The sequence below is a fragment of the Lupinus angustifolius genome, chromosome LG12, assembly GCF_001865875.1.
Source record: "Lupinus angustifolius cultivar Tanjil chromosome LG12, LupAngTanjil_v1.0, whole genome shotgun sequence".
NCBI lineage: Eukaryota > Viridiplantae > Streptophyta > Magnoliopsida > Fabales > Fabaceae > Lupinus > Lupinus angustifolius.
Window position 1 is genome coordinate 7,237,696 of NC_032020.1, and position 18,225 is coordinate 7,255,920.

Genomic DNA, 18,225 nt, shown 5'->3' on the forward strand with positions numbered 1-18,225 from the left:
CACCACCTCAGCCATGATCTCTTTCACCATCTTAGCTTATTAAATCATGGTGTTTCTAGCCTATACTCCAGATGAAATATAAACAATGGGAAAATAAGTTAAAATGAGATATCTTATCTTAATCTAATATTAACCAAGCTTTAATATTATTTTGTGAGATCGACTACCCGAATTGGACGATGTTATAATGATCTATCATAAATGACAAAATATGAATGATGAATATTTCATAATCTCATCCTAATGTTTTAAAAAAAGGTTTAAGAAACGTAATGCTTAAAGAAAACATGGAGAAGTTGCTTGCACATACATTTCGATGTTCATTTCATGATATATTTTAAAACATTTTATAAAGAAAAATCCCTTTATTTTTTAAATAACATAAGCTTCTTCCCCCTTTTATTATTATATAGATATAATAGGGAGAAGGTTACAACTCAAATCCCAGTCTCATACATGCCATTCTCACGAAGAAGAAGCAAAGATGATGCTACCTCCAACTCATCATTGGATGCTGGCATATTATCTTGGGCCTCAACCAAGGAAGCCTTGAACTCCACAAGCTCCTCAAAACTAAGATTATCAATGGGAAGTTTTCCTTTGATAAACTTGTATTTGTTGAAAGCTTTATCAAGCTCCTTCTTCTTATCCTTCTCTACTTGAATCTGGTCTCTTAGCTCTTGAAGTTGCTGGCTAAGCTTATGTATATTGCCATCATCATTTGAAGACTCACCATGACTCATATGCGATGCTTGTCCTTGGTGAAGGAACTTCTAAGTCACAGCCTCAGTGCTTGGATGATCAAAAGAGTAAGCCTTGCCACCAACAAAAATTAAAAGAACAACAACTTCAACACCACAAAGAATGGATAGCTCCATTGCTTTCTTAAAAAGGCCACTTATGCGTTTAGAAAAAGTGACCATCCTAGAGCTTTTGCTCTCCATCAATTTCATCTCAATCTTTCTCAGAGACATTGTTTCTTCTTTACCTGATGCTAGGTATTGTTAAGGTTTTAAGGATGGAACAAGACTTATATAGGCCAACAATTGGAACATATCTTGCCACCTAAGAAATGAATATAATAGTAAGACTATAATATTTATATATTATTAATGTAAAAATCTATACACAGCCTGTACGTCATTCACTATTAATTTATATACTTTTTGATGAGACAATAATGATTAAAATAAATACTGAATGATAGACTGATAGTGTATAAATTTTTTTCACTATCAGTATATACATTTTCTTCTAATAATAAATATATGTATATCAAGAAATTATTATTTTTTAGTTTTAATTTTATGTGAACGTATTATCTAACATGGTAATTCTTGGTTGGCTCATATTAAAATGTATTACTTTTTTAATAATAGAAAACTTTTTTTAAAACCACATTCATAAACATGAATTTGGATCCTTCAAAGAATGAGATTTACTTTAAAAGGAACAATCTAAATGTGTTATCATCATTATTTTTATTAACCATATTAAAGTGATCTAATTTATATGAGTTTTATGATTATCAACACAATTTTCATATAAAGTTTTTGTGTATACATTAAATGTCTTATTTCAATTTTTATGATGACAAAATCAGTAGCAAAAAATGTGGATAATCGCAAAAGATTGTGAATTCAAAGGGATCATTTTACATGAAAGAGTGTGAATTCAAAATGTTATCACTTTATAGAAAAGAAGATGCAATTCTTATAAATATGGAGACATGATACTCAATTATAGATATACAATGAATTTTCATTCTCTTCCATTAGAAGAGGAACTACGGTTAAGATTAATATAGAAAAGTCATTACTCTATTGACAACTTTATTTCATGGATCATCCAATTACATTTTAAGTTTATTCATTATTGGTAAATTGGCATGAATGATTTTGGTTGCATAATGATAATATTAATAAATCTAATAAATTTAGGCAAAAATGAAAAACTCACTGGTTGAAATTTTTATGTCTAATCTTTATTAACTACATTTTTCCCTAATTACTCCTAAAACTTTAATTATTAGTAAAATTGATTTCTCTATAAAAGTAATCTTAAATTATTAGCAGTAAATAATTTTCACCATGCAATTTTTTAATGTCAATTGTCGTATTATTATTATGATTTAATTTTAACTCTAATACTTACTCTTTTATTTTCAATCTATTTTATTTTAATTTTAAGGGCAATTTCTCTCGGTGACTTGCACTATTATAATGATGGGTTTACTAACAATGTTATGAGCTCAGAAGTACCTTGTGGTTTCATTTTTGACATATTAATAATTTAACATTATATTTATTATATTTATGTTTATACCAATTTCTTCAACACTTAAAATTTAAGGAATTATTTGAAAGAAAAAAAAATATCATAACTATTTGCAAAATAAATAAAGTGTATGATGTTTTTTTATGGATTTTCCCCTTAAATTTATCTAAAACATATTACATATAAAGAAAGGAATTAAATGTTTTCATATTTCCAATTTCCCTATTTACTAAATTTTAAAATATTAAATGTAGTAGTATAATATCTCTGCATTGTAAATTTGAAGATTTATACACACTTATACATCATTCACGATCCATTTGTATTACTTTTTTAAAGAGTCAATGATGATTAAACATGAATGATAAATGATATAATGACAAATGATAATATATTAAATTCATACACTGTTAGTGTATATTTTCTCTCTCAAAATATAGAAGGTCATACATATGAAAAATCATGATTCATTATATCCAAAAAATAATATTATTTGAGATATTATGATTCATAGATACAGTGTCAACATATCAAACTCAAATACTTTAGGTACATATATCTTTTTCTTAAAGTACACATTCGTCATACATTTGAAAAATCAAGATTCATTGTATCAAAAAATGACATTATTTTCTATACCATGATTCATTGCATCACAGTTTTATTTGAAGAGTAAATATGTTATGTTAAGCGAGTTTCCATATATCATGTCTATGAAACCATATATCATGTCTATGGAGGAGGATATAATAGATATATGACAAATAGTTTAATATTTATACCAATAGTATAATTTATGAGAAAAAATATATGTATTAACTGTGTATGAATTTTATATATTGTTACTTTATCATCAATCGTTCATATTTAATTATTATTGACTCTTTAAATAAAGTAATTCTAATAAATAGTGAATGATATAATGATTGTGTATAAATCTTTATATTGACAATGTGTAAACATTACACACATAATTTATATATTATTAATACATTATTTATTATTGACATGTTAATTGTCATTGTCTCTTAAAATATATATTAATAATAAATGATGTTTTGACTATCTAAACTTTTTTATAGTACATGATTCATTAAACTAAAAAATTAATTTCTTTCTTAAAAAAAATAATATTATTAATACATTATTTATTGTTGACATGTTAATTTTTATCGTCTCTTAAAATAGATATTAATGATCACTATCTAATTTTTTATAGTATGTGATTCTTTGAACTAAGAAAAATAATTTCTTTCTTTAAAATTTTATATATATAAAAGGACTCCCAATTAATTTTCTCTAGTCTACTTTTAATACTTTAAGGTTTTTTATTTTATATTTTTTCCACCTTAGCAAGTATTTTACTATTTATTTATTACATCATTAATAATAAAACTATTCATTTTTAAAATATTAATTGTAATTGATGCACATTTGTTTTTATTCTCCTTCAAGCCACATCTAGAGTCAAAACTTCTTTTATCTCTATTTTCTATTTCATTTTCTTTTATTATTGTTACACAATATCTTTTTCTTTAAATTCATTACTATTTTGCGCTCAATTTTAAAGTTTCATATAATATTATTATTGTGAGATTTATAGTAGTTAATATTTCCAATTGTGCATCATTCATGCTTATTTAATTTTATTTTATCTTATTTTAATACTATTCAAAATAATGATATTTTTTTTATTATTTTAAATAATCTGTTTAATTTTGATTCACGGTTTAGGCTTTTATTATTTTAATATATTATTTCAAACAATAACTTCTGATTGATTTACTTTTACAGTATTATGTTTTATTGCTGAAAGAAATAAAATAAACTAAAGTGAAAGAGTACAATCGGTTTAAATATGTTTCAAACCATTTTGGAGGGACAATCACGCATCTTGAAAGAAATTAGTGGAGTGATCCTTAATTGTACCAAAAAAAACTCTACCAACATATTGTTTGATGAAATATATTACATTTAACTAAATTTTTAGTGTTTTTCTTATGAATCAAAAAATGCATTAGTACATGAATGTGACATAAAGTATGTTATTTATGACTTCATCTCTTGTGCTATAGTAGGAAAACTCATTTGGCACCGATGAACATTTTCCTTAAATTACTATTGTTAATTTATTTTGGACAAACCTGAATGTTTTGTTTTACTAGCCTTATTACCAATGCATATACGGGTATATAATATAAAAATATAGGTGTTATAAATGTTAATTGAATATAACAATAAAATCTACACTATAATACCTACGCATTTTAAGTATAAAAATTGATACATAGTCATTATATTATTTACTACTCATTTGTATTAACTTTTTAAATAATCAACTTTGATTAAACGTTAATGATAAATGATATAGTGACAATATATAAAATTTATATACTATAACTATATACATTTTTTTCCTGTTAAACGTATATTACACATTACATTACTTACCCAAATGTTTTGTAAGAGATTTTTGGCACAGTAGAGATCCTCATCCAGAATGTGAAATAAAGGAAAATATTGATAATTTTTACAATTATTTTATTTAAAATTAATTAAAATTTGAACTGTTCAAAAATTATGTAAGACATACATTTACTTATGTGATTATTGTAAGCTTTAACACAAGAAGAATTCTTTACTTCACAAATCTGAAGTCTTTAATCCTTCCCATCCTTCTATTGAGTTTATAGATAATATAACCTGATTAGAATTAGAAATATAAATAGGAATCAAAATTTTCCTATGGACTTTTACTCTGCTGCAAACATTGCACACTTAATTTCATCATGTAGCATGTCATTGTCCTATTTTCAATGTAGCATGAATGCAATGAATGCAGTCTAAAATTGTGTATCATTGTGATGCTACCTTATTAATTTACAATTGTGAAATAATTTTTATATTATCAATATATTATTTATTATTAATATATTAATTATTATTGTATCTTAAAATATATATGAATATAAATAATGTGTTAACTATCTATTGTTTATGTTACATAATTCATAGAAATACAAAATTAATTTCTTTCTTTAAAAGTTTCTATATATAAAAGGACTCACAATCAGCCGTGGAACTGGTCTCGACGCTTACACAATACAACAATTATATCGATCATATAATTATACCGGTCAAAAATCAACCAAAATTGGTCAAAACCTGTCATAACAGTCGATTTTCAATTGAAATATAACAGTCATACCGATCAGTTTCATTTAAAATTATTATTTTTAATGAAATGACTTATTTGTACCAAAATATTGATATGAGTGATCAAACATATAAATAGTACATTTTTATACTTCTAAAACATGGTCTACCGTCAAGTGACATATTTTTTTATTTTAATAAATTGTATAAATAAAAATAATTATTATCTTCTTTTTGGTTTTAACAAATTGTATAAATAAAAGTAGTAATGAGTCCATAGAAAACTTAGCAAAAAGGGTTGTTGCATGTTGCTACCAAGGAAACCTTGTAATGGAGGGAAGTACAATAAGGACGATAAGTATTATTATATGGGGGAGTTGGATTTGACTGTGACGGAGAGCCTCCAACCATCAGGGTATGAGAAGAGTGGAGAGCTACAAGTGAGATACAAAGTCTTGAACCAAAATTTGAATTAGTTCCATGGACACTTTCCACTTATAAAATCTTTCATTCCTCTCCTTATATCCAACGTGTGACTTCACACTTGAACAATAAACCCTCTTTTGAAGGAGTTTATTTGTGTGGCTGGAGAACTGAATAACATAACGTTTTGTGTATTCCTCAATGCTTGTGTTGACATGTCGAATCTGGAGCTCGGGCAACGGTTACACGCCTTTATAGTTCGTAGTGGATATAGGGAGGATGTGTCTGTTCTCAATGGGCTTGTTGATTTCTATGGGAAATGTCGGGACATTATATCCTCTGAAATGGTTTTTAATAGAATTAGACGGGAGAATGTTGTTTCCTGGTGCTCTATGCTTTCTGCTCTTGTGCAAAACCACAAAGGAGAGAGGGCTTGTATGATTTTCTTGCAGGCAAGGAAAGAAGAAGTTGAGCCGACAGATTTCATGGTATCAAGCACACTCAGTGCTTGTGCCAAGCTTGGAGGGCTTGAATTGGGTAAATCGGTTCATGCTCTTGCTGTCAAGGTATGTGTTGAGGACAATATATTCGTCGGAAGTGCACTTGTTGACTTATATGGAAAATGTGGAAGTATAGAGAATACTGAGCAGGTCTTTAGTGAAATGCCCAGGAGGAAACTAGTCACGGGAAAAGTTGCAATTTTCAAAGCTACCTTGCTGGATAGGTGGATTATTTTTTATGCTTATTTCCAACTGATTCACAATTTAAACCCTTCTGGTTTCTAATTATTTTGCAACATAATTATCTAAACAAATAAATGTAATACCCTTCTGGTAATTTAATGCATAAAAGTGGTTTTTTACACAATCTGAACAAAATTGATTATCTCAAAATTGCTTGTAAGAAAACATATCTAAAAATGTGCAAATTCAAACTTATAATATTTCTTCCATTTGACAAAAACATTGTCATAGCTCTTTTACTTATGCATATAATTGCTTATTGCAAATGGGAAGAGACCACGCTTATCTGGAAAGAAATGAAAGCTATTGGTATTAAAAACAATGTTGGTTAAGTTGGATTGTTGAGAAGAACAGAGTCCATGTTTTCCAAGCAAATGATTGTTCTCACGAAAGGAACTCCGAGATTCAAGCAATGCTATCTAAGCTCAGAAGGGAGATGAAAGAAGCTGAGTATGTTCCGCATACAAATTTATCTATGTTTGATTTAGAAGAAGAAGAAAGGGCTTCAGAAGTATGGTACCATAGTGAGAAGATTGCTCTTGCTTTTGGCCTCATAGCTCTCCCTTATGGAGTGCCTATAAGGATCACAAAAAATCTTAGGATTTGTGCAGATTGCCACAGTGCCATCAAGTTCATCTCAAGAATTGTTGGTAGAGAAATTGTTGTGAGAGATAAAAATCGTTTCCATAACTTTGAAGATGGTTTGTGCTATTGTAAAGATTATTGGTGAAAGTTTCATAGCTTTATCATTTTAATATGTCTCAAGAGACATATTTACAGAGAAAAGTGGAAATAGAAAATCAAATTATTCTATACTTATATAATTTATGACCTTTAGTCAATGTTATTATTTGCATTGAATGAACTTGATGGCATTACCTTGTGCCTATTTTACATGATTAGTTTTTAAAATAGAATCGTAGTTTTTTTTATAAGTAAGAAACAAAAAAGAATAAATTAACAAACACATCTAAGAGGAGAAAAATTTATTGCTAGGTGGGAACCATAATTTCAAGTTATTTTTAATTAATTTCATGCAACAAGTGTATAAAGCCACGAATCTCAAAAGGATTAGTTCCTTACCTAATAAAAATGAGAAAATATTCTTATTATTTGTTTCATCTTATTATTTGTTTTTCTTAACGTTGTTAGATAAATTATGCCTTTTCTTGAATAATTAGACTTGCTATATTTTATGATATGTAATGGTGGTGAAGATGATATCATCATCCACTCATGTCATGTTTTACTATTAGAACCCGCATGAAGATCGAAAACACTATCAAAACAACCCATCCAAATCCTCTCTTTTACCATAGGAAGAAATCCTCAGTATTAAACATGAAATTATCAATTATTAGCAGGTAGTGCATCCGCTTAGATTTTATTATTGATTTATTATTAGAAAATTCATTAGGATTAGGTGTTGGACTTCTAGTGTAATTCTTTATTTCTTTAATAGGGTGATTGAGGTAAGAGAATAAAGTATCTCTTGGTATAAGAATATATGTTATTTCCTGCAGCCACTAAAATCATGATATGTGTCCTATTTAATCATTTTCTATAAAAATATTTCTAAACCTACACAAAATAATACATGTGTCATACTTTTACCGGCTGAAGGAGATACATTATATCTTGGTATGAGGAGATACTTTAATCTCTTGATGTAATGTATAGTTATGAGTTATGACTTTTCATATGAGGAAGATAGAATACTAATAAGGTGTTGGTCTAGTGGTGTAAGACCCACTAGATCTACAGGATGACCAAAAAGGTCAAGGGATCGATTCCTGGTGGCACTTGTTGGAAGGGGCAACCACACACACTAAAAGGGATTAGTTCATGTTAGGTATTAGTGGACAGAACACACCTAGAAGGGGAATTGAATAGGTGTCGCGGTTCTGAAATACCACTTTTCGTACCAAAGCCTTATTGTGGAAAACGCCCAGTTAACAAATTAAAACACTAACTTAATCGATTAAATTGCATAAAACAAAAAGTTATTGAATGGCTTGTTTGCAAAGCCACTCACTGATATTATAGAAACAATACAACATATATATTTGAGCAGAATTAATCTTTATATGGAAGAATTACAGAATTCAAAATATCAGCTAAAATAAGCAATTAAACAACTTGAAAAATTAAAGAGATAAGGGAAACAAAGAGCATGCAATAAGGATTTTTATCTTTCTTCGTTTTGCGGTCCACTGCAATACTACATCCAGTCCTCCCCTTCTGATCTTGTGAGTTTTACTTCACTAAATTGAAACGAATGTGTTTACATTCACACTTTCAATACAAGACCTTAGATGCTCCCTTCTTGAATTCCTAGAAGCCCTACCTTGGTTTGACTACTCTAATCGCCTAGGAAAACCTTTCCTACGATCTAGCCCCATCCAAGAGTATGTTCTAAACTCAACACCTCTAAATCTTGGTGAAGACTCACTGAATCTCGTTGGTGGTAAGACACCAAGAGACGACTTTCCTTATCACAAAAACCACACAAAAACATAGTATTATGAAGCACAATATGGCTCAAATATTACAATTAAAATCCAACTATAAACCCTATACAAATCACACAAAGTAACAAGAATATGTATGAGTTCATAATTATGCAGAAACATGTAATTTCTACCCTACGAAATCTCTAAAATAAATGCACGAATCATGCAAGAAAAGAGAGAATGATGTATCTAATCACATGCAATTGGATGACATTTTAAATCCTAAGCATGATACTATCTCTCACTATCTCACATGCATTTCTCTCTGCCTATATGACATACAATGAGCACGAAAAATATGCAACTTAGTAATTCTAAAAATGAATGAATGAATGTGTGAAGCATGGTGTAAAAACACAGTTTATATAGAAAAGCTGTTAGACGCCCAGTTAATCGATTAAGTGCCCTTTTAATCGATTAACGGGCTGTTGAGAATAAATGAATTCTGTTTTTCAGTTATATGTTAAAACTGATTTCACGTTAATCGATTAACGCCTTGCTTAATCGATTAACTGGCATATGTTCAGCTAAGAGATTAAATAGTAAACTACCTATATGTTATGCTTATCAACTATACATATTTTACCATTATGTTATGCCTAAGATGCACAAATTACATGTATGATTAATGCATGAACATATAATAATCTAGATGGAATGTCTCATGTAAATGATATGATTGTTTTTAGGATTTGTGTGATTTGCATATAGTTTTACCTAACCTAGACTCAATAACTAAGACACATATCTAAGACTATTAATGATGACTCTATTTATGAATCTAGTCTAGATATGAAGCTCTTGAGTCCTTGGCATGTTGATTTGTTGAGTTATATTCAAGCTTTCACTAAATTCTTGTCTTCATCAAAACATAGGAAATCTAATTGTGATATTTTGACACTTTGCAATTTCAATCGTCCCCCTTTTGATGATGACAAACTCCACACCAAATTTTGTTTTGATGCATAGCTTGAAGATGGTCATAAATTGCATGGTTGTTGATTTCAAAGTTAAAGCGCATAGCTTAGACAACGGAAGCTGAATATTATTTACAACTTGCACACATCAAACAACAAAGCAACCTTTCTCCCCCTTTTGACATTATCAAAAAGATAAACTAATGAATTTTGGTCAAAAGTAAGAATATTTATGTAATGAAATCAAACTGTAATTAATCAATTAATTTTGGGAATGTAATTAATCAACCAGTTGAAGGAAAATTGAACACGTGCACACGTTGATAGCATTTAATCGATTAAATGAATGGGTTAAATGATTAAACTGACAGAATATAGTAATTGGATAGATTTAATGGCATGGAAGATTACACAAGAACTAATCAAGCATGGAATGATCAAGCATTTTTATTATAGCATTCAAACAACAGGCTCAATCAAACATAAGAAATGCATATAACCAATCATGATCAAGTACCATTAAACATATATTCATACTACATTTGACATAGATAAGCATATTATGTACGCAATTTAAAACCAAAATGGTAAAAATTTAAGTTCAAATGGCATGCACATCAAGTCATAATAGTTTAGCAAAAGTAGATAGTTAGAGTTACAACCCAAAAAGCAAAGAGAAAATATGTCTCAAAAGTACAAAGCCGCAAAAATTCTGAAAATTAGCCATATAGAAGAACTAAACCTAAGGCTACCTAGGTTCTAAGGTCTTCTAATATAGGGATGTGGAGGACGGTCTCTGTCATCAGGAACTGTCAGACTACTATCATCCTGGATGAGGAATCTCAACTTTTCAAATTCTGCACAAAATCTCTCATTCTGTGCCTCAATAGTGTTCTGAACAAAGCTCCTCATAGCCTAATAGTGGTTATCAATGTAGGCAACCTGACGTTCCTCAAATTGCTCCAAGTCTGTGTGGTAGGAGACCTTCAGAGGCAGAAAATGTAGATCCATTCTATTATTCAACCTTTGCTCCATGGCATCCAACTGAGCTAATCCAAAGGATGGTTCTTGCGGCGCGTTTCTAGTCGGCTCCCCTTGAGTTCCTGCATTAGGCTGATATGTTCCAGCCTAATCCTCATCACCAGATAGATCCAAATCCACGATAGTGTAATCCTCTTGGTATTGCCAAGTACTTCCATACTTGTAGATACCCATCTTGTGGATTAAGCTTTCACCAACAAGGTGATCTTTATCAGAAGTCTCCATGATGATGGTGTCAGACACATCAATATGCAGATAATCAATGATCCTCGAAACGAATATACTATAGGGCTGAAACTTGTATTACGAGGTAGAGACATTATACATGCCCTTTAGGATCTCCTCAGGCCAATTAATCATAATATTTTCCTTAATAACATGCATGAACTTCAAATCATTCACAGTAGGTTGTGCATGATTTGTGTTCCTATAAACTAAAATGTACGTTATCAGATAGTGAAGCAATCTATTCTCTACAGATAATGACCCAGGTTTTGTTAGTTCTCCTTGGATATACAGATGGGGACCTCTCAAATATCATTTGCAAACCTTAGCAACATCAAAATTCTTAAGTCATTCACAATCACCTAGGCTAGCATCAATAGTGGATAAACCACCCACATTCATAAGGATATCACTATCCATCTCAAATAAGTTTCTAGAAAGCTTGGACCAATACTTTCCATCCTTATATCTAAAGTTGGCATAAAATTCTCTAATTAAAGCAAGATACAAATTTCCCTTTAATTCTAGAAAATTGACATCTCCCTAAGCTTGCATACCTTGCGGAAATTCAAAATTTTGTTCTGCCATCTTGGTTAGATCAACATACCTTATCTAAGTTGGTTTCTTGCCCTAAAACTTTGACAACCTATCTCCTGAAGTATGAGAGAGTAGTAGGGATCTCCACGGTCTTGCCTCACACTCGGATTCGAAGATGAAGCAGTAGGAGGCTACGAGTGCGTTGAGCAGTTGTCTTGAACCTCTTTGAACGTCCTCTTTCCATTTTTAAGTGAAAAACTGTGAGTATATGAATTGAGAAGAAGGATAAGGAACCTAAAATTAGGGTTTGGAATTGGGAATGAGGTGTCTTGCAGGATTTGAGAGAAAATGGGATGAAATGAGGTGCAATATGGGTATAGGTGAGGTTTAATTCTTCTTTTAAGCCAAAAATTTGAATTTTGCTGTTTCTTATGAGATTTAGAGTGAAAAGGGGGAATAGAGGGTTTGAAAAAATGGCAAAAACACTACTTTTTCTAATTTATCTATTGTCGTTAATCGATTAAAAGCTGCATTTAATCGATAAATCATAGTTAAAGTTCTAGATTTTCAGAGAAATGAGCCAGGTAATCGATTAAAGTAGGACGTTAATCGATTAAATTTTGTGAAAAATAAAATGTTGGCTACTGGAACTCATTTTAATCGATTAAGAATTATGGTTAATCGATTAACTAGCATTAGATTTGTAGAAACAAGAGGTTTTTGGGTTTTAAAAGAATGCAAAGATTTCTAACATATGTCAAGCAATTTTCAATCAAACACACATACATATAGAACTTATCATGCTAGATCATGAGTTATATTAGGAATATAATGCATTCAACAAATACACATTTTGAAGCATATAAGACATTTAACATGCGACTCACATAATAAGGTTTTAGACGATTTTAATCAAGATATTTTTCATGAAGGATTCCAAGTTCTCTTTGAAGAACATAGAAAATATATCGTGAGAGGGGCTTGGTGAAAATATCAGCCAATTGCTTAGTATTTCAACAAATTTAAGCATACAATCACCTTTTTGTTTTGTACATGATCACACAAGAAATGATGTCTAATTTCTATATGCTTGGTTCTCGAATGCAAAATGAGATTCTTGGATAGGTTTATGGCACTTGTATTATCACATTTTATAGGGATCTTTTCTAGATTAAGTCCAAAGTCCTTAAGTTGCTGCTTCATCCATATGATTTAAGCGCAACACACATGAGCGGCAATGTTATGGTTAAACTGATTTTGGATTTGTTTGGCAAGGTTTTTGAAAGACTTGAATGCATCGCTCTTGGATGATAAAAATAGTGTCCATGTGAATCTAGAGAAATCGTCAACAATTACTAAAGCATAAAAAATACCACCAAAACTAATAACCTGTGATGGTTCAAACAAGTCCATGTGGAGAAGCTCCAAGGGTCTTATTGTGGATATCACATTCTTTGTACCAAAAGAGTTTTTTTTAACTTGTTTACATTTTTGATAAATATCACAAGTTTCCAGAGTTTTAAAATCAAGTTTTGGTAGCCCATCAACCAAATTATTTTTATAAAATTTAACTAGATGCTTTATATTAATATGAGCGATGCGCCCATGCCAAAGCCAGATGTCATCCTCTTAGATATAAAACATTTTGAAAATAGAGTAGTGACATCCTCCAGGTTAACAATATAGATATTATTAATATGATATCCGACATAATTTACTTTATTAGATATATTGTCACGAATTATACAACATTAAGAATCAAAAGATACATGGTTACCTTTGTCGTAGAGTTGGCTGATACTCAAGAGATTGTGTTTCAAGCCTTCAACATATAGCACTTTCTCGATCACTGTCTGATTTGAGTTGCCAATTGTTCTGATGCCAAGTATCTTTCCTTTGTTCTTGTCTCCATACGTGACAAACCCTTTTTCTTTCAATGATAGATCTAGGGATTTTGATCAATCTCCTGTCATATGTCTCGAGCATCCACTATCAAGATACCAATGTTGTTCATGTGCTCGTAGACATACCTGCAAAATAGATCACTTGCCTTTTTCAGGTACCCAATTTATATTGCATCCTTTTCTGTTAGTAACCAATGAGTCATCTACCTTTTTTATCCAGACATATACACCACTAGGTATACCATATTTCCTGATATAACAGTAGTAGGAAGTGTGGCCATGTGTGCCATAATAAAAGCATGTAGGAACCTTGTTATTATAAATTTATTATTAGGCTGAGTAATAGGTCTCCTATATGGTCTTCTCCTACGCATAGGGGAATATCTCCTAGTCCGGTATGGTCACCAACCTTTCTAGTTTGGCTAAGCATAGTGTCTAATTGATTTTGACTCTCCATGAGTTTTGCGAGTTTTTCATTAAGTCTCAAATTTTCATTTTTCAAAGTCTTGCACGACTCACAGATAGTTGATTGACATAAATTATTATTAGAGCAATTGCATTTATTACATGAATATATTAGATCTAATGTTTCATTCTCTAGTTTTAGTTCATCTAATTCTTTCTGTAATAAAACTATTTTTTGTTCATTTAGAAGGATTACTCGTTTTCTATCAGAATTAATCCTAGCTAATTTCTTTTATTCATCATGCAATTCGATATAAGCATTATATAAATCCTCATAAGGAGGTGAATCATCAGATTAAGAAGATGAGGTGTCAGAATATACCTCGTTGTTTACCTCTTTTGAACTTGAGCCACAAACATAATTTGTTCTGGTCATTAAGCACAACTTGGATATCTCCTCTTCATCTGAGGTGCTTGATGTCATATCCTCCTCTGATACGTCCCAAACAATGTAGGGCTTCTTTGACTTGAAGTCTCGAGGAGTGCTCTTCTCTGAATCAACTTTATTGAGGTAAGTAGTGTTGAAAGATTTATTTGAAGAAGAGGATGGGTTTTCCCCTCTCAACAAATCGTCCCCAACAGTGGCGCTAATTTGTTGAAAGTGGAATTCCTCTTCTTTGGTGTGTTTTTTTTTATTTAGTAAGTGAACTCGGTTTTATTCTTTGTTCGCCATCTCAGCTTTGTTGAAATAAATTCCAACGCTGGTGTAATGGTATCAAGAATATTCCAGTTACAACTTACTTCTAATAATGATGTGAATAAGTTATTTCTTCTTTGCCTCATCTCGGCTTTGTTAGAATAACTTCTAATGCTGGTACAATGATATCGAAGCAATCCCCTATTACATAATTATTAAGTACCTTTGAATACCATCTAGGTTTTATGGAATAAATTCCAACACCGATTTAATGGTAATCTAATGTACAAAAGTGATGAATAGTTAGTTGTTAGAAACAAATACATAAATAAAGAACAAAAGAATAACAACATTTAAGTGACCTTTATTTATTTATTCCCTTTCAGGTTTCCTTTTATTAACAAACCAAACTTCTTCCTTAAGGACGGTTGGTATTAAAGAATAAATAAATGGTGGAATGTTTATAAAAATAAATAAATGTTAGTAAGTTAGTTTCATCACTTTTGTATATTAAAAGGTGTTTTCAACAAATAAATTTATTGATAACACTTTACTATTTTACAATTTACACCTCTTTCAAGATTCAATTGTAGTATAGTATAGGGTTATGTCGAACCACGAGGAATTGCCTAATAGAATGAATCATATGAACATGTCAATGCACAAATAATGAGTTAAACATATTTGGTTTTGATTTGAGTTCAATTGCATATAAACAATTAACAAGAAAAAGAAACTAAATATCAACAAATTCTTGAGGACACAAGATCATTTTGAATGATGAAAATATTTCTCAACTTCTTATGAATTTGAACTACTTAGACAAGTTCTTATGTTTTACTTTGATTAACTCCACATACCAAGGTCTAAAATCCTCCTTTTAGTGTATGTCCTAAACAATATTTATTACAAAACAATATTTACTAAACATTTATTACTACACAAAACGTCCACAAGAGACTAGGTTGTCACACCCTAATCTTGGCAACTCTAATATTCACGTAGTAATGAATATAAGATCTTAAGAAAAGTATGGTTAACTTGGCAAATAAACTAAGTAGTACAACTACTTCTTAATTTATTTGTTAAGTGTTTGAGACAAGTAATTTTTATAACTTGAAATCAGTTTTGAGGTGATCAATCTAAAAAGAGCATTAAGAATTTCTCAAACAAATATAATTAACCAAAGCACCAACTTGAATGATTAAAATTCAAACTTTTTAGAATATAAGAAGAAGTAGAAATATATAACCATATTCAAAAGAAATTGTTAGGAGCATGAGGCATCCATCCTAGGATTGGATGCTTTGAGATCCAAATGAGATTACAAAATTGATTTTGCATCTCATTTGTCTTCTCCTTTTCTCCTCTTGAATTATAAACTAAAATTACAAAACTTACTTAAATAAAACTCCTATGAACTAAGAACAAGAAGAGAGAACTTTAGGGAAGAAGTTCTAGGAAAGATGGTGAATGTTTTATGAGATATCTCTTGATTCGAATGAAATGTGCCTCTATTTATAGAAGTTTCCCTCGAGCCGCTGAGCTGCTTGTTAGCACCGCTCAGCAACTGACCAAACCCTTCAACATGGGTTTGGTCACTTTGGTCAAACAACTTTGTCACCTCCTTAAGCTTGACTCACCAAAGCCAGTTGTGAGCTATGCGACCAGCTACGATGAGCTACTCTGAAAAGCCTATGGTGGGGTACTTGAAGTGATGTCATTGGTGACTTCATGGTTTGCTTGATGGCTAAGTCAAGTCTGGGTGCACACCGCTTAGCACACCTGTAGCACCGTTAAGCTTCTTGTTCAGCAGCTTAGACCATGCTGACTGGGATGTGGCCTAATGCTTGCTAAGCTGGGCAGGAGTCTGGTTCACCGCTGAGCTGCTTGGTTGCACCACTGAGCTACTAATTGAGCAGCTTGGGCGTGTTCCAAGCTTGTGTTTGGCCGTATCAAGCTCGAGTTCTGACCGTGTTAGTTTTAGTCTGGTGCTAGGCTGAGCGGCCAAGCAGGTCCAACTGCTTGCTTGAGCATCTCAGTCCAGGTCATGCTGGTGTCCAGGTTAGGCTGGTGTCCAGGTCTACTTAGCGTGGCTTGGTCCACGCTCAGCTGCCTGCTTGAGCACCTTGATTTTGACTTCGTTTTCTCTTTGACCATGAATCTTTTTTTCTCTTTTCTTCTTCTTTCTAAATCCTAAAAACACATAAAAAAGAAATACGAACACAAATATACAAGATTGTTATATTTTATACAAAAAGTATTGTTTTAAGTTGGTTTTTCTCAATCATGCTTAAGATAAGTGCCATAAAAGTGTATGAAATTTAGGTATGTTTGGCACTTATCAAGTAGGACAATGAAACCTCATGTGTCATGGCTTACCACACTCGTGGCTGATAAGTGCCAAACATACCTAAAATTCATACACTTTTATGGGACTTATCTTAAGCATGATTGAGAAAAACAAACTTAAAACAATACTTTTTGTATAAAATATCACAATCTTGTATATTTGCGTGTGTATTTGTTTTTTATGTATTTTTTAGGATTTAGAAAGAAGAAAAGAAGAGAAAAAAGACTCATGGTTAAAAATAAAAAGAAGTCAAAAACCAAGGTGCTCAACCAGACAGCTAAGCGTGGACCAAGCCACGCTAAGTTGACCTGGACACTAGCCTGACCTGGACACTAGCCTGATCTGGACACCATCCTGACCTGGACCAAGCTACTCAAACAAGCAGCTGAGTAGACCTGCTTGGCCGCTTAGCCTAGCACCAGACTAGTCCTGGCACGATCAAAACTCAGCTTGACACAGCCAGATACAAGCTTGGCACAGGCCCAAGCTGCTGAATAAGAAGCTTAGCGGTCCAACCAAGCAGCTTAGTGGAGAACCAGACTTCTGACCAGATCAGCAAGCACCAGGCCACGTCCCAGTCAGCACGGTGAAAGCTGCTGAACGAGCAGCTTAGCGGTGCCACAGGTGTGCTAAGCGGTATGCACCCAGACTTGACTTAGCCATCAAGAAAACCATGAAGTCACCAATGACCTCACCTCAAGTAGCCCACCATAGGCTTTTCAGAGTAGCTCACAATAACTGGTTTCATAGCTCACAACTAGCTTTGATGAGTCAAGCATATGGAGGTGACAAAGCTACTTGATCAAGGACCAAACCTGTTCTGAAGGGTTTGGTCAGCTGCTTAGTGGGGCTAACAAGCAGGTCAACGACCCAGAAGAATTTCTATAAATAGGACACTTTCCATTCGAGCAAAAGAGCATCAAATTCACATATCTCTTACATTTTCACTCACATTTTTCCTAGAAATTCTTCTCTGAAGTTCTCTCTTCTTGTTCTTAGTTCATAGGAGTTTTATTTAAGTTTTGTAATTTTAG

The 18,225-nt window shown here is 31.6% G+C and overlaps 1 protein-coding gene and 1 pseudogene across 1 annotated transcript; both read left to right on the forward strand.

The window, feature by feature from the left end:
- On the forward strand, nucleotides 5,802-6,641 carry LOC109361848 (pentatricopeptide repeat-containing protein At4g14850-like). Its single transcript, XM_019607382.1, has 2 exons — nucleotides 5,802-5,873; nucleotides 6,003-6,641. Exons 1-2 carry the CDS (start codon nucleotides 5,802-5,804, stop codon nucleotides 6,639-6,641), a joined length of 711 nt encoding a protein of 236 aa, XP_019462927.1.
- On the forward strand, nucleotides 6,776-7,376 carry LOC109361849 (annotated as a pseudogene).